Consider the following 24,916-nt stretch of genomic DNA (forward strand, 5'->3'; position numbering starts at 1 on the left):
GAGAAACAAAAATAACTCTGACTTGGGTGGAACTACATGTTGTGATTCTTTCTGGTGCAAATTTCCTGGAGTGGATAATTGGCAAGCAGACTTCTTAAACCGCCAAAGGCTGAATCCCAGAGAGTGGAACCTCCACCCACAGGTGTGTCACCAACTTTGGACTCAGTTCAACCTGGTTTATGCGTTTCCCTCTCTCAAAACTCCTGAATGTCTTCTTCCAAGGATAGAGAGGAAAGGCAGTGCTGTGAATTGGCCCAGGAGGGGGTGGCACTAGGACATAGACTCTCCTTGGGCCATACCGGACAGTATGGACCTCTCAAGGTCACGTGCTCCATCCCAATTTATGGTCATGTGATTTGATGGCTTGGTTGTTGTCGCAGCCCAAGTCCAAAAGGACAGGGGTGCTGCTGATTGATTCCCACTTGGCTGAAGGCCAGAAAGCCCTCTTCTCATAGGGTTTACTACTGCACATGAAAAGCAGATTTTATCCTTCTTCAGTCAGAACTGTACAAGTTCTTAGCCCTGACTAGAAAAGGTCAGAGGCAACCATTTGATCCTGTTCAGGATATTTCTCTCCCTCTCCTAGCACCAAGGTTGCTTTTCCTGTGGCTAGCACCTTGATTAGGGTGTCTGAGTTTGTCCTTTTAAAGAATCTCTTCTTGTATTTTACAAGGACAAGGTTGTTTTGGGGTTACAAAACTCTTCCTACCTAAGGCTAGCCATAGATTGTGCAATTTTCTTATCTTCAACCATGAGTTGAAAGAAAGAAAAGTGCTCAATTACCCTATCAACACAGTCAGTGTTGATGGGGGAATCCCTCACGCAGCATTATTGTGTTCTGCCAGCCTTCCCCACCAGCAGAATACAATGATTACCGCTGGTAGTTATAGCCTCTAGCAGTGATCGCACAAAATCACCCTACAACAAGCTGGTTGTACTGAAGTTGATCAATAGATCCAGCCTACCCATAGATAGATTGAAATTCATCTGGTTTCTGCTGAGCCAGCTGATTCATTGATCCATCTATGGCTGGATTTAAGTGGTCTCAGCATTTTTTCTAAAGTAGGACAGATTGTTTGCTTCCTTTTGTCTGGCTCCAAGTCATACTAAGGTGATTGTTCTTCACTGCCTGGATGTGGTTAAGGCTCTATCAGTCTAATTCACAGTCACATAGTTGCAGTTAGGTTAAAAAAAACCACAAATCCATCTAGTTCAACCGATAAAAAATAGGAAACCTCCATATACATTGTCAGTTTGACTACTCTTCTCTGCACTTACTCCAGTTCTCCAATATCCTTTTTGTGAATTGGTGCCCATAATTGAACTGCATATGATGGTTTGTACAGGATCAAATATTTGTATCTCTCTCTGGAGTCCATACCAGTATTAAACCAAAACAAAACCTGGTAGAGTGCTTAAAATGACCAGCTTTTATATATTTATGTAAAACCTTTATCCCAAAAGGAAAAATTGTTTGGTTTTGGTTTAATTTTTTGGTTTTGGGTTTAATAGCAGTTTAATACAAGAAAGGATTTTGATAGTTTTAGAAACTGCAGCTTGCCATTGCATACTATTAGGTTAGTGATCTACTAGAACACCCAGATCCTTCTCTACTACCGATTCCCCCAGCTGTTCTCCTCCTAGAGTGTATGATACATGCTTGTGTTTAGCCCCAAGTGCATAACCTTTCATTTATCAACATTAAACCTCATTTGCTGCATACTGTAGTTGCCCAATTAAACACCTTGGTGCCATCTGCAAAGACTGAAATGGGATTTTTAATCCCAGACCCTATATCGTTTATAAATACCGGAATATTAAAAAGTAAGGGTCCCAACACTGAACCTTGGGGTACACCACTAAACCATTCAGAATATGAATCATTAACCACTACTCTCTGAATATGATCTTTTAGCCAGTTTTCTATCCATTTACATATGGATTTTTCCAAGCCCGAAGACTTTACCTTACACATTAGCTGTGTGTGGGGAACTGTGTCAAACGCTTTTGCAAAATCCAAGTATACCACGTCCACCGCCACACCTTGGTCTAAAGTTTTGCTCACCTCCTCATAAAAAGAAATGGGATTTGAGAACTTCTGTCTTTCGTGAATTTATGCTGACTATTGATTAAAATATTATTTACTAACAAAAACTCTTGTGGGTGGTCTCTTATTAACTACTCCTTGCCCGCGCTATAGCTGAATGACAGCTACAGCACGGTCGTCCAGTTCTGGGAGAGCGTCATATGACTTCCTCCCAGAACACGCACCTCCATTGGCATGCACCTGGCGCTCTCTGTGATCGCTGTGTCCTTTGGACACAGCTGATCACATGACATGGTAAAGGGCCAATCACAGCGACCTTTTGCCATGTAATCAGCTGTGTCCAATCACAGCTGATCCACATGTAAATACACTTGTCGGTTGTCACTCTGTCACAGTGCGAGGAAAGTGCTGCTGTTAACCGGCAACTGTGAAAGGATTCATCTACACTGATAATCAGTGCAGCCCCAAAAGTGCCTATCAGTGCAGCCTCATCAACGCACATCAGTGAAGGAGAAAAATTACTTGCTTGCAAAACTTTATAAAAGAAACAACGAAAACAAATTTTTTAAACATTTTCAGGTTTTTTTTTCGTTTATAGTGCAAAATATAAAAAAAACAGTGGTGATTAAATACCACCAAAAGAAAGCTCAATTTGTGTGAAAAAAAGGATAAAAATTGTGCGGTCATGCAACACTGTACCCAAACAAAATTTGTTTAATTTCTTTGACACAGATAGAGCTTTCTTTTGGTAGTATTTAATCACCACTGGGGTTGTTATTTTTTGCTAAACAAACTAAAAAAGACTGAATTTTTCTTTTTTTAAATTGTTTCTTAGTTTCTGTTATAGAATTTTGTAAATAAGCAATTTTTCTCCTTCACTGAGGTGCACTTATGAGGCTGCAGTGATGGGCACTGATGGGCATGGACAGGCATCACTGGGCACTGAAAGGCAGCACTCATGGCACTGATGGGTGGCACTGACTGGAACTATTAGGTGGCACCGACAGGCATTGATAGACGGCACTGACAGGCACTGATAGGTGTCACTGGCTGGCACTGATAGGCAGCACTGAAAGGCAGCTCAGATGGACACTGATATGTGGCATTAATGTGCACTAGTAGGCACTGATATGTGGCATTGATGGGCACTGGTATGTGGCATTGATGGGCACTTACAGGTGGCATTGATGGGCACTGACAAGTGACACTGATGGGGCTACACTGATCATCAGTGTAGATGTCCACTCTGAGTAATGCCAATTATCGGCTCTCCTGTCCTCAAGAGCTGTCAGCAGGAGGAGAGGACTGCCAATAACTGGCATTTCCTATTTACACGTGATCAGCTGATCACATGACAGAGCCAACATCATCGGCTCTTTACAGTGATCAGTGATCTGCTGTGTCCCAGGGACACAGCACACTGCCGATCGCTGTGCCACGCACCCTCAAGGGCAGTTAGAGTGGGAGGATGTCATATAACGTCCTCCCAGAACGAGAGAACCGCCACCCGCCTGTCATTTTCTTATATTGCAGGCGGGAGGCGGTTAAATATTGGCACCACATTGGCCTTACATGATCCAATGGTGCTATGCCAGTCATTAACAAATCTCTGAAAATTAGAAACAATGGCTTAGAAACCAACCCCAACACTCACATTGCTTTTCAGAGCTGCAGCATTGCCTGCTGCATTTGTGAATGAGCCCTTGGTTGCATTTAGCAGTGGCACACTTAGGGCTTGTTCGCACGTAAAGTAGAGGGTGGTAAAACCCTGTGGTTGAGTCACGGTTTTACTGCCCCAATCCCTACCTCCTTTAGCTGCTGAAGCAGCAGCCAAAGGTGTACACATGCCGCAGTATTAATTAAGCCCCCTGCTTTGGGTAGGTGTTACTATCTGCCAATTGCGACCCATTCAAGTAAATAGGACCACTCAGCAAGCGTCCCACAACTGCATGCTTCAGCAGGATCCAAGGGGTTAAAGCAGGTGGTGAGAAAGCAAAACAACACTGCCTGCTTTAACCCCTTCTTGGCTGTACTGTAAAATTGTGCAGGGAACTTGCAGAGCGGCCTCATTGACTTGAATCATGCAGGTACACCCACCAACCATGATAGAGCATATAATGGCTGCTGTGGCTGCGACATGTGTACACCCCTGGCCACTGCAGCTAAAAGGGGAGCGGTTGGGGAGGGAGTGGTAAAAACAGATCTTAACTATGGGCTTTTACCACCCCCAAAAACTGCAAATGTAAATGAACCCTTACTGTTCTGAGTCCCCTAAAAGGCTGCTTTCACACTGATGTGCTGGGGTTTACCTGCACCGCATCTGAAACTTTCCTGGGTTAGCTGTGCTTTACCATAGACTTCTATTATATTTTTCAGGTGTGGTGCAAAAAGTGCACCAAAACTACTGCATTCCGGAGTTTTGGTGAAATTTCAGAAAGTGCACCAAACCCTTGGGATATAATAGAAGTCTATGGCTAAGCATAGCAAACCCGCAGGAAAGCTGCATGTACACTGCACTACCCCCGCGCTGTGGGTAAATCACAGCACACCAAGGTGAAAGCAGCCCTATACTATTATGCCCAGTGTATTGCTTCACACTGACCTGAAGACCTCTTCTTTCTTGCTGTTGGCTTCACTCTGGAGACCTGTAGCTGGGATAAGAGGTGGAGTGCAGTGGTATCACTCAGCATGGGAGAGGAGCCAGCACTACAGAGGAGGCATCAACTTATGTGGCTCTTGCTCCCTACTACAGCTCCAACTTTACAAGTAGTCCTTCTGCATTGCACTCTGATGCTCTGGAATGATGGGTCAACAAGCCCAGACCGTGATCTACTGGTAGATTGCAATCTATGGGTTGCTAACCCCTGGTCTAAGTGTTTCTGAACCATATCAACTATGAGCCATTGAGGATCATTTGGAGCTAAATCAATACTACCCCCCTTAAGGACTTAAGATCCCACCATTTTCCTTTGTATAGACAAAGCTTGAGAAGGTATTTAATAAATGTACCTTCACTTTCTCCCAATAACGTTTGTTCCTGCTGCCTGAAGTCTCCTGGAAAGGATTGGCTGCTTCTAGATCCACAATTGCTAGATGGATTTGACAAATTATCACTCAAACGTATGACCTGAAAGGTGGGGTTTCTCCATTTCCTGTGAGGGTCCACTTCAGCAGATGTGTTGGGGCTTTGTGGCCTTTTCAACATCAGGTGCATAAGGTGGTCACCTGGCCTTCTGATCATACATTTACAAAGTTTTACTAGGTACATGTTCATTCTTGGGCAGATGATGTCCTCAGCTGGAAATTCCTAAAGGTGGCCTTGTAGGGGCCTTCAAAGTTTATTCCTCTTCCTCTTAGCCATTGTTTGCTGTTGCCTGCCCCCCATGGGGTTTTCTTTTGGATGTCGAACTAATCTAATAATTAACTCTTCTGTGTCCTGTGATGTACAATTAATAAAACAGGATTTTATTTTACTTGTCTGTAAAATTCCTTTTCTCAGAGTACATCATAGGACACAGGTCTCTCCCCACTACATTAACTCTGATATTGCTTGCTGACAAAACTGAGGTGATACTCATATACTGAACAATGTCAAACTTTGCTATTTACCTGTGTCCACCTGGCCGTGGAAATGAACCCAATTTTCTAATATTTTAACAATCCTGTGTCCTATAGTGTACTCCAAGAAAGGAATATTACAGGTAAGTGAAAAAAGAAAGAAAATCCTGCTTTTGGAGGCATAGGTCATGGCCGTGAATAGACTGGGGCGATTCTATTGCTATTTTTTTCTTCTATCACCAACAGCCAATAGACAATTCTAAAAAATGGTGGCCCTATTATCTGTTTTATATTAACATTGACAGTGAGCCAATTTTTACAGGCCATGATGGTAAAATACCAGACCGGTGGCAGCCCTACTAATATATACATTGTCCCCCTGTTTTTCATAGACAACCTGGAGCTAATGAAGATCCTCAGGATTGATGAAAGACAGCTCACAATTAGCATTAAACTGTATGGTTAATTTCTATGCTACTGAGTTACTTAGCATCTTGCTGGCAAGCTCCTACATTTCCAACACACTGAACTCAATGCTTTGTAAGTAGGTTGATCACCATCATGTACAGTAGTTAGATTAGATGAAAACCTCAGATTTTTCTGCTTTTCAACAAGATCCCCAATGATGTGTAAATGATCTATTGACAAGAAAAAAAACTGTATTTCTTATTAAAAGTCTTTATACCTCATTATAACAGCATATGATATGTTTCCAATATCTAAAAATGAGAATCTCTTGTCTGTTATGAATGTGACTTAGTAAGGGCAGGGTTTACCTTCATACAGGTCTACGGTTTGGAAGATATCGGTTTTCACCACTCCATAATCCTCGGCTGCCTTTAAGAACTGCGCCACTTGTTCCATTTGCTTGAAGGCCATGCTGGGAGGGGGTTCAGGGATCTTAACAGGCTGTGAGCCCCTTGGGTATAGGCTATTTATCAGTTTTGAAAGAACCTATGAAAAGGCCAAAGGATAATCTTTAGACTACTTGGATTTATTGTGATTCTTTGTCAAAAGTATTTTACAGCCCAGCGTCAGCTAAACTTTCTGCGTTGCTTTGAATAGAAGAGGAAGGGCTAGAGCCTCATTCATGTTTTTATTGACATTTGTGTGACTGTTGGAATAGTTCATTTATGCAGAAAGTGATGTGAAATCTGCAACAGGAATACCAAGAAAAACAAAAAAAAAGTTTAGAATAGCATAAGAAAGGGTTAGAGCCTCTGACAATATTTTCCATTTCTGTCCCAGTGACAACCACACTCACAGTTTCTGTATGGGTGTCACCGGGACAGGTAGTGAAGGGGAATCCCTGGAGTCATGGACAGGAATAAAAACCTGACAAAATTTTTAAAGAAGAACTATCATTACAAATGCATTTACATTGTTCATCCCTCCATGGGACAAAGTATGTAGTACTTTGTTCCAATATAGCTAGGTGCTTCCTAAGTCTAGTTATGAAGTTAGACCTGCCCATATCCCCTCCTCACGCACAAATCACATAACAGCTTGGAAGGAGATTGATCTATCATAACTGCTGACAGTTTTGCCTCAGAGCACTTTCCCTGAGAAAAGAGGATTGCAGAAGGAGAAGGGGCAAGTGTCAGCCCACTGTCTCCCTCCTCCTGCAGCTTGTCTCAGGAAAGTGCTCTGCATCGAGACAAGCTGCAGTTACGTCAGGTCTGTCTCCTTCCAAGCTGTTGTCGGATTTGCCACACGGATAAGAAAAGGCGTCAGGTCAGACTTCATAACTAGACTTAGGAAGTACCTAGTTATATGGGTCAAAGTACTTCATGTATGTTGTCCCATGGGGCAGACCATTATGAAAAATGTGTAATGATAGTTGTTCTTCATTTCCTCCCAACTTTATCCAAATCCAAAGAAAAAACTGGAGTCAGGCTTTAACTTTTTTGGTTAGAATTTCTCCTATATAATTAACTAATTAAAATGTAATGCAAGGAGATGACTGGAACTGTAATATGAATCAGATTAACACTCTTCAATAGCCTAAGACTAATGTCTGTACTGCTACTGGGTGATTGTTTGGAGAATAGATGGGTACTTGAATTTTGCATTTTTTTTCCAAACCTGCCTTCAAGATAGAATGGTATAATGGCTGCAGTTAGCATTCCTGTACAGAAATTCCCATGTGTGATTCTGAACAAAAGAACTATGAATTATAACCCATTCTGACTCCATGCTCACCACTCCATTCTTCAACCATTGCTGGAATCCATATCGTCCTTGCTCTGGTGGTTCCCCTGCATCAGCACCAGCCTGAAGCTTAATCCACTGCAGTAGACGTGCCTCCAATTCGTCATCATACTTTTTTTCTATGCGGGACATGACATCACGGCTCATGCCGTATGAAGGGCCTTTATTAGCCATGGCTTCTTAGACCTGCATACATGAAAAAGTTAGAAAGGTTTGTTAATCTAAAGTCATGAGGAATTCATACCAAAAGCAGTACCACAGACTTATGTTCTTGTACTTTGATAAGATACATAAACAGACACACTGAAATGTATGGGCATAACAAACACTGAATGTAGACTAATGCTAAAAATGACCTTTGACTATTGCACTGTCCATCTAACACAGAGCTTTCTCAGAATCTTCCTGGTGAATGATCTCATCAGTGTCCTGCTCAGGGGCGGACTGACTATTTAGGCACTCGGGCACTGCCCGAGGGCCCGGGGTCAGTAGGGGGCACTATGAGATGCTCCTGGTACCTTTCATAGGCTTTTTTAGGTGTGGTTTGAGTGTGGTCACGGACACAGGGGCCCCATGATTTCCTATTGCTCGGGGGCCCCATGAGTTGTCAGTCCGCCCCTGGTCCCACTACTCATTCATTGTCTAATCACAGGCTGGAGGGGGTCTTAGAACAGGCTGCTGTAGAACAGGCTGTTGATGGACAGAAGGACAACCACAAATTTAAGTTTCACATCAGAGAAGTGTGCACTTTGTTTACCACACGATGGTCAAACATATATTCATAACACAAGTTAAGTCATTTTTGTTTTTCAATAAAAAAACAGAAAATGACTATATAGCACAATAAATATCAACAGGATACTGATAGGAAACTGAGTTATGTTGCATTTTTAGGAAATATCTAATATTGAACAATAAGGGCACTTAAAATGGTTGTAAAGACTCAAGCTTTTGTACCTTCATGCATTCTGTACATGAAGGTAAAAACCTTCTCTGTGCAGCAGCCCCCCTAATACTCACCTAAGCCCCCTCTCCATCCAACAATGTGCACTGGAGTCTTGGCTATCCTGGGACCTCTTCTCCTCACTGGCTGAAACAGCAGCTGGAGACATTGGCTCCCGCTGCTTTCAATCACAACAAGTGAGCCAATAAGAAGAGAGAGGGGGCTCTGAATGGACACACAAAGTAGCAGGTGCCCTCATAGCAAGCTGCTTGCTGTGGCGGCATCCGACAGGAGGGAGGGGCCAGGAGAGCCTGCAGGGAGCCTAAGAAGATGAGGATTCGGGTTGCTCTGTGCAAAAAAAAATAAGCCTTTAGTATCGCTAAGTATGCCTGCGTGGACAAAACTATTGCATACACTTTATGTCCTTTTTAATTTTATAGGCAGTAATATTTTATTGACATATAAACTTACAAAGGGATTGGTGTCTCTTTTTCTAATTTGCCACATCCACTTACAAGTAAAAACTGACTATACACAAGAGTAATATAGTGTAATTAGTGGTGACCAGCATGGATTTATGAAGGATTGCTCTTGCCAGACCATCATGTTAACATTTTATGGGGAAGTGAGCTGTAATATGTATAGAGGAAGGCCTGTGGATGTGGTGTATCTGGATTTTGCCAAATCATTTGATACACTGCCCCATAAACACTTAATATACAAATTGAGGTTAGTTGGCATTGACAATAGTATACTGTGTGAACTTAGATAGAAAACCGGTTACAGGAGCACATCCAGAGGGTGGTGATAAATGGCATATCTTCTGAATAGTCTGGATTTGTAAGCGGGGTACTCCAAGGCTTCGTCCTGGGACCAATTCTGTTCAACGTGTTCATAAATGATAGAGATGTTGGTATTAAGTGTTTAATCTCAGTGTTTGCTGATGTTACAAAGCTAAACAGGGTAATAACTTCACAACAGGATATAGCAACTTTACAGGAAGACCTCAATAAATGAAAGGGGTGGGCTACTATATCGCAAATGAGGTTTAATATTGAAAAATGTAAAGTATTTGAATGCAAGTTACTCAGTGGGGAGAATTGAGGATGGAAAAGGATCTGGGATCTGGTGGATCACAGGCTTAGCAAGAGCATGCAATGCCAAGCTGCAGCAAGTAAAGCTTAGCAGACTATTGGCATGCATTAAAAAGGTTATTTACTTAAGAGATAAAACTATTCTACCACTTACCAAAACATTGGTTTGACCACATCTTGAGTATGCCATCCAGTTCCCACAGAAAGGATATGCTCAGTCTGGAGAGATTCCAGAGAAGAGCAACAAAGCTAATAAGGGGGCTGAAGGACCTCAGTTATGAGGAACAACTGCAAACATTAAACCTATTCCCCTTGGGGAAGAGTTACTTAAGAGGAGGTATGGTAGCAATATACATATATCTAAAAGGTCATTCTAACATAGGGAGTATATTATTCAGTCTCAGATCTCTTAAGAAGACACTTGGCCACTCAATATAGGAGGCAGTCTAACTTTAAACTTCACAAGGGGTGCTTTACTGTTAAGGTGGTAAAAGTGTGGAACTCCTTCCTACAGTAGGTGGTGTGAGTGGGGAGCGTGGACATAAAAAAATGTTAGAAAAAAGAAAATAGAAACTATTTTTAATCCAAGATATTATGTTATTATAAAACAAGTTTGATTATTTTTGCACATTAACTTGCTCAACCATAGTGTACTCTTCACAGAGATCCCAAGGAGTATAGTCGCTGGCTGTGCTTTCTGCCATGGGCACCTGGATCACAGGACTGATTAAGCAGAGCTATCGATTTCTTGGCAGGTAGAACAAGTAATAAATGTAGTTCAACAGTGTATTTGGCTGAATGGAGTAATAATTTAAAGAATAAACCACAACAAAGGTGATGGAACAGATATTTCCTGTCTGATGTATGAAGTGAAAACAGAGGTTATATATACCAACCAACATATTAATATTTTGTCTCTAAACAGAATCTGATGGCTATGTTGCAGCAAATCTTGATAGATAACTCAGCCCAGAAAAAGGTGCATATCAGACCATGCTAAAATGAACAGTATCAATATTTAGGCTTCCTAAGTGTATCGCTATCATCTACAAAGGGCCCAATATATGGAAGCCAAGAGAGTGGTGGATGATAGGTTGAGGGACACAGGGAGTCTTTCATCTTTGTGTAATAATGATACCTATAGGAGGACTGGACACTTGGCAAACAAAAAAAAACCATGGGTCAGCCCTGGAAAACCTTCACAAATCTTCTCTGTTGTGTGAAATAGTAACCAATTTTTGCTAGTGACCAGAGAAAGGCTCTAGTCCAATAGAGAGGATGATTCTATAGGACTCACATGGAATATAAAAAATGCTGAGAAACTTATAATAGTACAAAATTATCTTGATTAATAATTATACACTGTTAAAAAAAATTAAAGGAACACATCAGATCTCAATGAGGAAAAATATCATGCTGGATATCTATATTGATATGGACTGGGTAATGTGTTAGGAACGTAAGGATGCCCCATCATTTGATGGAAATGAAAATTATCAATCTACAGGGGACTGAACTCAAAGACACCCCGAAAATCAAAGTGAAAAAATTATGCAGTAGGTTAGTCCATTTTGCTGAAATTTCACTGCAACTCAAAACACTACTCAGTAGTTTGTATGGCCCCAATGTGCATGCCATTGTTTTCACATCGGGACATGCTCCTAATGAGGCAATGGATGGTGTCCTGGGGTATTTCCTCCCAGATCTGGACCAGGGCATCACTGAGCTCCTGGGCAGTCTGAGGTGCAAGACAGTCTGGTGTCCTCGGATGGACCAAAACATGATATTCCAGAGGTGTTCCATTGGATTTAGGTCAGGCGAGAGTGGGGGCGATTCAATGGTATCAATTCCTTCATCCTCCAGGAACTTTCTGCATACTCTCGCCACATGAGACCGGGAATTGTTGTGCACCAGGAGGAGCCCAGAACCCACTGCACCACGTAGGGTCTGACAATGGGTCCAAGGATTTCATTCTGATACCCAATGGCAGTCAGGATGCCATTGTCTAGCCTGTAGAGGTCTGTGTGTCCCTCCATCGATATGCCTCCCCAGACCATCACTGACCCACAACCAAAACGGTCATGCTGAATGATGTTACAAGCAGCTTAATGTTCTCCATGGCTTCTCCAGACCCTTTCACGTCTGTCACATGTGCTCAGGGTGAACTTGCTCTTATCTGTGAAAAACACAGGGCGCCAGTGGTGGACCTGCCAATTCTGGTGTGCAATGGCAAATGCCAATTGAGTTCTATGGTGCCGTGCAGTGAGCACAGGGCCCACTAAGGATGTTGGGCCCTTAGGTCAACCTCATGAAGTCTGTTTCTGATTGGTCAGAGACATTCACACCAGTGACCTGCTGGAGGTCATTTTGTAGAGCTGTGGCAGTGCTCATCCTGCTTCTCCTTGCACAAAGGAGCAGATACTGGTCCTGCTGATGGGTTAAGGACTTTCTACAGCCCTGTACAGCTCTCCTAGAGTAACTGCCTGACTCCTGTAATCTCCTCCATGCTCTTGAGACAGTTCTGGGAGACACAGCAAACCTTCTGGCAATGGCATGTATTGATGTGCCATCCTGGAGGAGTTAGACTACTTGTGCAACCTCTGTAGGGTCCAGGTATTGCCTCATGCTACCAGTAGTTACACTGACCCTAGCCAAATGCAAAACTAGTGAAAAACAGTCACAAAAGATGAGTAGGGAATAAAAAGTCAGTGGCCTCCACCTGTAAAACTATTCCTGTTTTGGGGGTCATCTCATTGTTGCCCATCTTGTGCACCTGAAAGCAGCTGAAACTGATTAACAACCCCCTCTGCTACTTAACTGACCAGATCAATATCCCAGGAGTTTAATTCACTTGATGCTATACTCTGATTAAAAAGTGTTCCTTTAATTTTTTTTGAGCAGTGTAGAATCGTATCAAAATATCCAGCAACCATCAACATAGATGCTATATGTCATCGTTCTCTTTATTTAGCAAAGCACAGCAATCAGGCATATACTGTAAATCCTAAACCAGCTGGTTTTTGCGCCTATTCTGCTTGGTTTCTATCGCCTATTAAAAATCAGCAAACTCAAAAAACCTAAAATGCCAAAGGGAGATCCAGCAGTTAGTAACTAAGAATTAGCACATAATAAGATAAACATATATACAATGCAAAAATACCAATACGTAACAGAATGTTCACACTTTAGTCAAGTTCAATGGCCATATATTGCTTACATTGCATAACCTATATAATAGATTTGAACCCAAGTGAACACCATCGTTGTTTATCAGTTCAGGTAGCATATTAGTCCCACAGCTCTGGATATACAGTATAGTGGACAGCAGTTATTCAAAGCTGAGAGATTGCAGCTGTCTTCAGACTGGCTTTTAGAATGCCATGTGCCGATCCTGCTGGACTGGAGTTGTTTGGATGCCCTAGAATTAACCTTTGGGCACTGGTTCCCTAGGCAACACAAAAATCGTCTGCCCCCACAGACACCGACCAACACCACCACCCCTTCTCCTTCCCGCAGAGAGAGCCTGACAATGACCAACAACACCCCTGCCACCCCATCTGGGAGAGCCTTCCACTACCCCCCTACTCTGGCGATAGAGAGAAATACACACATCTTCACAGCTCTGGACATCCCCAGGAACGAGAGTCAGGCTGTACATACACCATCAAGCAGCCCGCAGCCTCTCTTGGATCCCACCTGGTTCCCTTCTTCTGGGGAGAGGTGCTGCCCCCCTGAAAAATGCCACCCTAGGCAAGTGCCTTGTTTGCCTTGTGGTAAATACACCCCTGGTTTATGATCATGCTTTCGGTACTGCTTTGCTACAAAACAGATGCATGCTGGTAGCAGGAGGGGTTTTCTTGGGCTGGCCTACAGTGTTTTTTGTTTGCTAGTGTAGGTGGTAATATAACCCAAAGGTGAAAGACTTCTTGTGCCCCCCAATGGACTCCACAAAAATAATTTTTAACGAGAATACAATATCTTTTCCATATTTTTACCAATATTCTTTTGGACCTAAAAAAAATCACGAAACTCCACTCAACCAATACCACAATCACTTTGACCCTGATGCCCTAAAACAAATTATTAACTATTTGTGGTCTTTTGGGAAAAATCGTACAGGATTCCTCCCTCAGGATCAATTCTCTTCAAGATAAAACTGATAAACTCAAACGCCAATCACAAATTACAAACACTCTCAACACTCTCATTTTACATGAGTTATTCAGCTTACTTGAATACTCTCCAGATTCTAACTGTGATAAAAGTTAATGTCTTAGGGCTTGTTCACACCATGCTGCAGAGACATCAGTTTTTCTGCATGCGTTCTGCAAGGGCACAATGAAACTAATTGTTCTCTCTGAGCCTTATTCACACCATAACACTAGTATCACATGCAGATATTCTGCACAGGAATCTGCAACATGTATAAAACTCATTGAAACGTACTTGAAAACTGATGTAAACTGATGTCTGTGAAATCTGCGCGTCAGTTTCAATCAGTTTTTCTAAACGATGTAAACGACGCCTTACAGTTTTTAAAATCTAATTATTAGGAAGCAAACCAGATACAGCATTGTTTTTTACTAGTCATTTAAGGCTTAGTAAGAAGTCAGGGGAAGGTATTCTCTGCAGGAACATGGCTCTAACACTGTTAGGAAATGCATTAGGAAATATTATCATGTTGGGGAACTTGTTTCCACTATGACAACCAAAGGCTGCTTTGAAGGAGGTATACATTGGTGCTGACATGAGTGACATGTCCTAACTTTATTATTGTGAAGCATCCTGATGTAGTGAAAATTTGGGTTAGAAGATCTGGCACTTCCATGTGAAGTTAATTATGAGCAGCTGAATGTAATTCATTTGGTACAGCTATGTTTCTATGGATTAAGCAAAAGAGAATTTATATGAATTGTAGACAGCGATCAGTTTCTTGTCCTAGTGTTGAGGGTATGTGGTTGTCATGTTCTGAAGAGCTGGGGTGCTTGGTTCTGAACCCAGAAAGTCTTCTTTACTTCCTGTTGTGAGTCCTACAGATATTAAGCAAGGAGGACCCCAGAGACCCTAATGCTGCCAGTGTTTCCATTTTTTTTAAGAGAAGATAACATGATGATGATGTTGCTACAGATATTACAGAAGGTGAATAATTATTTTTTTATTTTGCTTCCTTTTATGATCTAAGTTAGGATTTGGTGAAGGGTCTGCTGCTTTACAGATCTGCACAGAGGACATCATTTCTGGCAAAATCCAACGTCAGTTCTGGCCTTTGGGACAGCTTGTTGGTATCTTTTCTGGCATGTCTGGGCATTCCTTGGCAGTGGAAATGTTTTTTCCATCCACAAAGGTAATACTTTAAAAAGGCTTAAGGATACCATCCCTGTAGATATTCCATCAGTCAGGGATGTTTCTATGCATAGGTAAACTTGGTGATTATAAGGCAAATAATAAAGGCAATGTTAGGTTTAAGGGAGGAACAATATTGCACTAAATAATTTGTAAATTGTTCTCATACTATGTATTGGCCCAAGTTCACTTAACTTTTTAAAGACTTGATCTTTTACCCCTTGTACATGCACCTTTTTTGTTTTTCAGTGTGCATGCTTCTTTGTTCTGCAGACTTCTACCCATGCATGGTGTAAACTGCCGGCATCCACACATCTCATATGAACAGAAATCTATGGTACAAAATAGCCGAGTAAATTGTGAAACAGGGACAGTTTTATTGGCAGTGTATGAAAGGAGAAGACGTTTTACCGTTTGACTCCCTTGTACCAATAAAACAGAGTGTGTATATATTTCACAAGAAAATCAGCACAAGAGGTCAGCAATGTAAACTTACATAATATCCTCATTCTAAGTTTCATTTTATGGCAGTGGGTATAATTTTGTTTAGTACTAGTATGGGAGGGGCGGGGAACGGTAGATGTCTGGCCTGGGGTAGCAAATTGATCAGAAATGTCTTTGACCATTGTAATATTGTGATCCTTGTAAATATATTAGAATCATGTGTGGTTATCATGGAATAATGAAACTTTAAGTATGTTGTAGCTCAATTATGTGCGCTCAAGAAAAACACCAAAAAGAAAAAAAATGTGACTCTAACTCTCACAGACTCTTACTGACATATATTGTACACATTCATTTCCAATTTGCACAGCTGCCATTAGCTAAAATGCCTCAGAAAAATTATTTGTGGGTGAATTAGGCTTCTCATTTTAGATATCAATTCTTTCAGTGTACAAAATGATTGTTTTTTTAATAAACTAAATAAATGCATTGATCTTTGTAATGATAGTGGCCCCTTTTTGTTTTCTCCTTTCAAATCTAGAATGCACACCCAACTGAAAACTTTTTAAACAGACAATTTTTACTTGACTTCAGTTTTGATGTATCAGGACTCCTACAGGACTCCCTTAAAATCCAATAAGAAAAAATATTAAGCTCTTTCCTGGGCAATAATAGAGTGCTCTGTTTGCAAGGGATATGTACAGTATATTGATTGAACTAGATGAATTTGTGTATTTTTTCAACCAAACTATTTATATCCAGTAATCTGAGCATGAATGCACCAATAACCTCAAGCTTTTGTTCATTTGAAAAAGGTCAGTTGGTTTGGCCCACTGTCCGAATACATTTTCTACTTCTTGATACACGATATTGGGTACATGGGTTGATTTTTTTCAGTTGGGATTTCATGCAACAAACTATCAGTGTATCACACATAGTTTGCATACTGTAAAATACCTTACCGAGTCTCTTGCAACAAACACATCAGTCGACTTAATTTTAAAAGATCATTGTGCACCTGCTGAACCTCACTCAGCAACTATTCCTGATCTCACCACCTCTGAAATAAATAAAGACACGGCATATTTTTTTCCATGATATAGTTCAACACTCTAAATAGAGCTCCACTGAATTGTGAAAAATATTTCAATCATGATGGGGGATGTATTGCCAACTAGTTGTTTTGCTTCCACAACCACCTTTAAAGTCTTTGGCCGCTGAGCTATGCGTGCATCATGGCCATTATTGCCAAAGCTATTGAAAATTAAAATCTGTATCTGCTTGGGAGGCACAAGACAGTCATGCATACTCTACATTGGTATGGCTGATTACATTGCCGAAATACTTTAGCAGGACCCATAGGTATTTTTTTTGTTTTGTTTTTTGTATTTTTGAGTGGATTTTTCCTTACAAAGATGAACACCATTCCAAATAGTGAAACATCTTGCTCTCTCAGTCTGCAGTTTTTTCCTTGTTCAACAACTCCACTCGCTGCTCCACTACTTACAGCTGAACTACAGAAAGATTTAAAAACAGCAGATACACTATATTGCCAAGAGTATTGGGACGCCTGCCGTTACACACACACTAATTTTAATGGCATCCCGGTCTTTGTCTATAGGGTCCAATATTGAGCTGACCCTTTGCAGCTGTAACAGCTTTAACTCTTCTGGGAAGGCTGTCCACAAGGTTTAGGAGTGTGTCTCTGGGAATGTTTGACCGTTCTTCCAAAAGCACATTTGTGAGATCAGGCACTGATGTCGGACGAGAAGGCCTGGCTCGCAGTCTCCACTCTAATTCATCCCAAAGGTGTTCTATCGGGTTGAGGTCAGGACTCTGTGCAGGCCAGTCAAGCTCCTCCACCCCAAACTCGCTCATCCATGTCTTTATGGACCTTGCTTTGTGCACTGCTGTGCAGTCATGTTGGAACAAGAAGGGGCCATCCCCAAACTGTTCCCACAAAGTTGGGAGCATGAAATTGTACAAAATGTCTTGGTATGCTGACGCCTTAAGAGTTCCCTTCACTGGAACTAAAGGGCCAAGCCGAACCCTTGAAAGACAACCCTACACCATAATCCCCCCTCCACCAAACTTTACTCTTGGCACAATGCAGTCAGGCAAGTACCGTTCTCCTGGCAACTGCCAAACCCTGACACATCCATCGGATTGCCAGACAGAGAAGCGTGATTCATCACTCCAGGGAACACATCTCCACTGCTCTAGAGTCCAGTGGCAGCGTGCTTTACACCACTGCATCCGATGCTTTGCATTGCACTTGGTGATGTAAGGCTTGGATGCAGCTGCTCGGCCATGGAAACCCATTCCATGAAGCTCTCTACGCATTGCTGTTGTACTGATCTGAAGGCCGAATGAAGTTTGGAGGTCTTTAGCTATTGACCCTGCAGACAATTGGCAACTTCTGCGCACTGTGTGCTTCAACATGTGCTGACTTCTCTTTGTCATTTTACATGGTCTACCACTTCGTGGGTGAGTTGCTGTTGTTCCCAGTTGCTTCCACTTTGTTATAATACCACTAACAGTTAACTGACTGTGGAATATATAATAGCAAGGAATTTTCATGGGTAGACTTATTGCACAGGTGGAAACCTATCACAGTACTACGCTTGAATTCACTGAGCTCGTGGGAGCGACCCACTTCTTAGGATCTAATTTCTTAATAAATGGTCCTAGTTTCCCACATCTAGTAAAGGATCTCTATCCACTTTTTCTAAGTCCTTTGATGCCATACTCTTCCAGAATACAGGTAAAAAAATAATACTTTGGCTATTTATAGGGCAATACTTGAATAGACTACAGAGCAATCTCCCGAAAAGGTCCTTAGACAGCATTAACAAAGGTCTATAGCTCCATGCTACTTAATTTTTTGTACCTCTTGTTCATGCCACCTACTCAGAAAAAATAATACTTTCCCATGAAAATTAGTCCATGTTTTTTGGCACTTCTACTGGCACTAAATCTGATCCTGTTATTGAAAAGCTCAAGAAAACATTTTGTGCTCCTAGCTCCTTCTTCTTGTCCACATTTCTGTTTGAACGTCTGGCAACTGTATAAACAAATATGCCAGAATGAGCACATGGATGCCAGCAGAACTGGAAACTTGGAGCGAGATGGGTTATAATTCTGCAATTGGGCATCATATCATAATTTCTTTATTAGTTCATCTAATTTAGTTAATGAATAACAAGGTTCTAAAGTGTTAAAAGGAAAAGGTTGTTATCTACTCAACATAAAAGCTGGAACATAATTTTTTTCAACTACCCTATTATCTAATATTATCACCCTATTTTCATGGATAATTACATAGTTAGTCTGGCTGTCCATCCAGTTCAACCATAGAAAAAATAGAATGTTCTTATTTATTTGATTACTGGGCAGTATCCAGGTGTGAAATGATGGAATAATATTGATACCCAGTGTTCAGTGGGTGAGTATACCTTTTACACATCAACAATACTGTATTTCTTAGTAGAACACCAAACATGGTTTAGCTGTTGCAACTAACAGTTATACCAGAGCAACCGTCTGTAGTGAAGCAGTATCAGTCCAGTCTATGCTAATATGTGCAAATAAAAAATATATTATGGACAATCTGCAATTGAAGTCCCATAAATAATCTCTATAATCTGAATACAATAGAATGAATTAACTTCCTACAATTGCCAAATTATATAAATAAACATGCAGCGCTAGATAACGTGATGAAATTAGAAGATATAAATATCATAAAAAAAATATATAAATATATAAAATACATCCAATTAATAGTCCAATAAAAGGTGACTGTGCAGTGACTATATGAAATAAGTAGCAATAACTTTAAGCAAATAAACCAATGAATAAGCGCACTAGGGCGTTGTATAAAATTCACATGTAAAAACGTCCTGGTTTGGCGTTTATAAGGTGCAAATAAGTGAACAAAATCCAAAAATTAGGTGAAGATCCGTGACAATCGTGTTGCAATAAACGAGTGTAGATTGCACTAACCAGAGGGTGCAAATGAATGCGTGTTTGAGTATATATATAGGACCAACTCCTGGTCATCAACATCTGGTAGCAGGAACACTAGGGGTCATCAGGTAGGCATCAGTTTAGCAGGCAGCAAACCATCAAGACATCCAGGTACCAGAAGTACACACATTCAACACCAGGGGCAACCACACGTGTAGATAATACAGGGTCTTCACAGATCTCTTTATGGGGGGGGGCTCATAACAAACGAGCCAGAGCAAAAAGAACTCCCATAGTGTAGTATTTTATTTCAATAATGGGGATAAATGGTATTACAAAGATCACACTCACATAAAGATGAAATCAAAGATGGCCGCTGGCCGTACACGTGGGCCGCACAAGATGACGTCACGAGATAAGGCACTCCCTTACATGTTTCGTGCGCATGCATGTTATCAAAGGGAGCGTGCCATGTCTATTGACAGTTATTTTATACTGTATTGCGCGCATGTGCAGTACCATTCGCTGTAGCTATTATCCGTTCGCGCATGCACGAAGCATGCGAACGGCGGCCATTTTCTTGAAAAACATTATGCCAAGACACACATTGAAGACATCCCAGCCAAGAAGCATGGAGGTGAAGATTAATCACCAAACGCAATATGTTATCAAATCATTTAAATAGTGTAATTTATTCGTCCAATGGTATGTTAGTTGTTGGTAGTAAATATGGGACATGGTATGTATTAAAATGGACTACCACCCTAATAATATCGTGAAATGATTAAAGTGGGCACTGACCATCAGGTATAATAAGTGGGACTACAAGTACCGAGATGGACTTGATATTGGAAGTATTCACATGTTGATAAGGCATAATGTAGGAGAATCCAACAATCTAATAATGAACACATAAGTTATACATAAATATAGCTAAAATAATTAATAATAATTAATGATAATAAAATGCTGCTGACATACAAATACAAGTGTGATATAATGATAAAAATATGTAAAACAAACATATAATAAAGGGTATATGATAAAAATCAAAAACTTTTACTTAATGTAAAATATCCAAAATGGAAAAAATAAAAACCTAGATTGCTGATTATTAATGATGATACATGAAATGAATAAATAAATGTGTATATAAAAATTTAGATAAAATATAGGGAAAAAGACCCCTAGAGATAATGAACTCCAAATATTAAAAACTTAACCTCAGCAGGGAAAATAACGCTAAAACAGTAAATTGCCTCAAAGGTAAAAACCAGAATACCATGGGATTTATGGCAAAATGTAAAATTAAGAAAAAAAAAAATGAAAAAAATTAAATATATACAACGAGATCATAAATATTTATATATAATAATCAATTTCAGGAGACCATAAAAGAATAATTATAATTATCAATAAAAAATAGTAAATAGTTAAATCCAACTGGATGTTAGGATTATGCCGGGTAAAATATCAAGAATAAGTAGATGTCTAAAATATACATGATAGATGCTGTATAAAACTTATGGGATACCAGCAGTTAGTGGGTACCCCTTGTATACATAAAGATACTATCATGTCTGCATGGTTGATTTAATATAGAGATAAATTAGCTGGTGTCAATAAAGCAGTTAAGGTCGAGGTCTATGTTGAGACCAAGTGGTGTGAGGGTACGCAGTAATAAAATCCACTTGGTCTCTAACATGGATACCGCTCGACGTTTGAAGGTACCTCTCCAGTGTTTCTTCACAGTATCTATATCGATAAATTTTAAGTGGTTTGGGTTCCTGTTATGCGTTTCCCGGAAATGCATAGAAACAGATTGCTCCTTAAAACCTTTCCTAATATTATTCAGGTGTTCTCTCAGTCTGTCTCTCAATCTCCTAGTGGTACTTCCTATGTATTGTTTTCCACATGAACATTCAAGGAGATACACGACATGCGTGCTATTGCACGTAATGACTGATTGAATGTCATATGACTTGCCAGTGGAATTGGAGCGAACGTTTATCACTGTTTTTTTGTGAATACCATTATTTACGCATAACATGCATCGATTACATGGGTATAACCCTTTCTGACTAAAATGGAAGGATAGTTGCTTGAGTGGATTAATGATGTTGAGGGCTAACATATTCCTTAGAGGAGGTACTTTTCGGTAGGTAATTTCAGGAAAATTAGGTAATGCTGCACCTAAAACCGAATCATTTTTAAGTATTGTCCAGTTTTTTCTGATGATTCTACTTGTTTGTACTGCACTGAAAACTTGGTTATAAATGGGCAAAATCTTTCACCCTTAGTTTTGTTTTTAGAGACAAGGAGATATCTCTATTGAGGTCACCTACCTCTTTGATCTCTTTATCCAGGGTGACGGCATTATAACCTTTCTCCATAAAGCATTTTTTCAAGATCTCTGATTGGGAGATGTAATTATCAGTTTTATCGCAATTCCTGCGTAAACGCAGAAACTGCCCCTTGGGGATGTTATCCAGCCATCTTGGGTGATGACAGCTATCCTTCGGTATAAAACTATTCCTGTCTGTTGCTTTAAAAAAACTTTTAGTAAAGATACTGGTCCCATCGATAAAAAGTGTTAAATCTAAAAAATTGATCTCGCTGTAATCATATTGGAAGGTAAATGTAATGTTTAAATTATTGTAATTAAGTGTCGTAAAGAAATTGTTTAAAGAGAATTACCAAATTCATCAAGGAAGCTACCTGAAAGCACCACTTAATCAATGCCCACACTCACTCTCACTCTGTTTTGGTAGTCTGGCTATCTAGGAAACGTGTTCACAAGGAGCCCAGCGCAGATGTTTCCCCCCCCTTCAAATACAACACTGTTCCTCTTTAATATTATTGTATTGTTTAACTACTTGCCAACCGCAGATAGCCGAATGATGGCTACACTTCGGCCGGCTAGTTCTGGGAGGGCGTCATATGACGTCCTCCCAGAACGCGCTCTCCTGCGCACCCCCGGGGGCGCGCACCCGGCGATCTCCATGATCTCTGTGTCCTACGGACACAGCTGATCATGTGGTGTGGTAAAAGGCCAATCACAACGGCCTTTTACCACGTGATTAGCCGTGTCCAATGATCACCAGGAAATGCAATTGCCGAATCTCGGCTGCACTTTCCTCACGCTGTCAGAGCGTGAGGAAAGTACTGCCGAGAACCGGCAGTTGTCAGAGCAGGAATCGGCACCGATCATCAGGGCACTGATGATCAGTGCCCTGATGATTGGTGCCCAGCAGCGCCACCCACCAGTTCCGCCCACCTGTGCCCAGCAGTGGAGCCCACTAGCTCCGCCCACCAGTGCCCAGCAGTGCCCACCAGTGCCACCCAGCAGTGCCACCTACCTGTGCCTTGAAGTGCCACCTACCTGTGCCCAGCAGTGCCACCCACCTGTGCCCACCCACCTGTGCCCAACAGTGCCACCCACCTGTGCCCACCAGTGCCACCCATCAGTGCCTATCAATGCAGCACAGCAATGCTGCCACCAGTCAGTGCCCAGCGGTTGCACCAGTCAGTGCCTAGCAGTGCTGCCAGTCAGTGCCCAGCAGTGATGCCAGTCAGTGCCACCTATCAGTGCTGTCTATCAGTACCCATCATCAGTGCCACCTATCTGTGCCGCCTCTCCGTGACACCTCATTAGTGCTGCCTATCAGTGCGGCCTATCAGTGCCCATCAGTGCGGCCTATCAGTGCCCATCAGTGCGGCCTATCAGTGCCCATCAGTGCCGCCTATCAGTGCCCATCAGTGCTGCCTCATCAACGCACATCAGTGAAGGAGAAAAATTACCTGTTTGAAAAATTTTATAATAGAAACAAAGAAACTTTTTTTTTTTTAATTTTTTGCACACTTTTTGTTTATAGCGCAAAACGTAAAGTGACCAGCTGCGATTAAATACCACCAAAAGAAAGCTCTATTTGTGAGAAAAAAATTATAAAAATTTCATATGGGTACAATCTTGCATGATTGTGCAATTGTCAATCAAAGTGTCGACAGTGCTGAAAGCTGAAAATTGGCCTGGTAAGGAAGGGGGTATAAGTGCCCAGTAGGCAAGTGGTTAACTAAATTAAACATAAAATAGTATTAGAATTCCAAATTTGGGTCATTAATTAACAAAGTGCATTAGTCTGAGGCCTTTACCATTTTAATTTTTAATGGAATACAGTTGATTTTGCCATTTCCTTTGTGACGGTGCTGCACTTTGTTATGGTATGAAGAGGAGTTAGTGGCACCCAGGGTTCTCACCCGTGCAGGTTGAAAAGCTCCAGGATGTGGAAAAGACTGGATTGTCAGCAGGGGCAGACTGACCATTTGGAAACTCGGGCACTGCCCGAGGGCCCGGGGTCAGTAGGGGGCCCCATGAGATGCCCTGGTACCTTTTTCATAGGCTTTTTTGAGTTTGGGCAAGGACACAGGGACCCCATGATCCCCTATTGCCCGGGGGCCCCATGAGTTGTCAGTCCGCCCCTAATTGTCAGTTACCTTCAGAATTAGTAGGTCCTGGATAGGGTCCCGAAGCCGGTAGAATTTGCAGAATATTATGTGGTATGAAAGCTCCAACCTTGGATCCCCAATTGTCAGCAACCAGCATCCTGATTGTGCAGATGTGCTTTCCTAATATGGGTACTGACTATGGTTCAAGGCTCTTCCCAGGGGGCAGGAGGCCTCTGCCCAGAAGTAAGGGTGTGGGCCAGTACAGTAGGGAACTGTAAGGTGTACAGTGTGTGCATATTAGCACAGAGCTTTGTGAGACTGTCTGGAAGAATGGACAAGGGCCTGAAACAAGAAGCCAAAGCAGCTGTGCTACAAAGTAGAAACCAGTATGCTGAAGTCAAATTAATTATAACTAACTTATTAGCATTACCATGACCTGGTTAAATGAGAACATCTACAGACATACATAATTATATTTTAAAAAGTGTAATGTTTTAGGTATCAAGGCAACAACCTCATTTTATATTGATATCCTATGATTCTCTTTCTCCCCCATCCTTTCCTGGTTTGATGGCTGCACCTAATGTATAAAGCCACTATAGCATTCTCTTTTACCAGATTATCTACCAAATCACTCAAGGCTTAACTCAATCAAACCAACTCAAGGCTTCATTGGCTTCTTTGTCCTTTAACCATACCACTTTATATCCAAATGGGGAACTGCTGCTGGGCTTTACTCAGAATCCTCTTGTTTTCCAACCCTGAACAGTCAACTCCCCAATATGATATACAGTAGTGTATAATGTCTTATATAATACACTGTGCCACTCCCAGGGGAGTCCCTAGGGTTGGTGTCACCCG

The 24,916-nt window shown here is 41.3% G+C and overlaps 1 protein-coding gene across 2 annotated transcripts in view; it reads right to left on the minus strand.

Moving 5' to 3' along the window:
- TAGLN (transgelin) overlaps positions 1 to 24,916 on the minus strand; it is a 34,470-nt gene that overhangs the window by 6,728 nt on the left and 2,826 nt on the right. For both annotated transcript variants that reach the window (XM_089670141.1, XM_089670142.1), the window contains exons 2-3: positions 7,808 to 8,002; positions 6,382 to 6,559 (exon numbers count right to left, since the gene is read on the minus strand). In XM_089670141.1, coding sequence (XP_089526267.1) covers positions 6,382 to 6,559; positions 7,808 to 7,990 — 361 coding nt within the window. In that variant the 5' untranslated portion in view covers positions 7,991 to 8,002. The remainder of the gene's footprint in view (positions 1 to 6,381; positions 6,560 to 7,807; positions 8,003 to 24,916) is intronic.

The sequence above is a fragment of the Staurois parvus genome, unplaced genomic scaffold, assembly GCF_062004578.1.
Source record: "Staurois parvus isolate SC_StPar_1 unplaced genomic scaffold, SC_StPar_1.0 ptg000087l, whole genome shotgun sequence".
Taxonomy (NCBI): Eukaryota; Metazoa; Chordata; class Amphibia; order Anura; family Ranidae; genus Staurois; species Staurois parvus.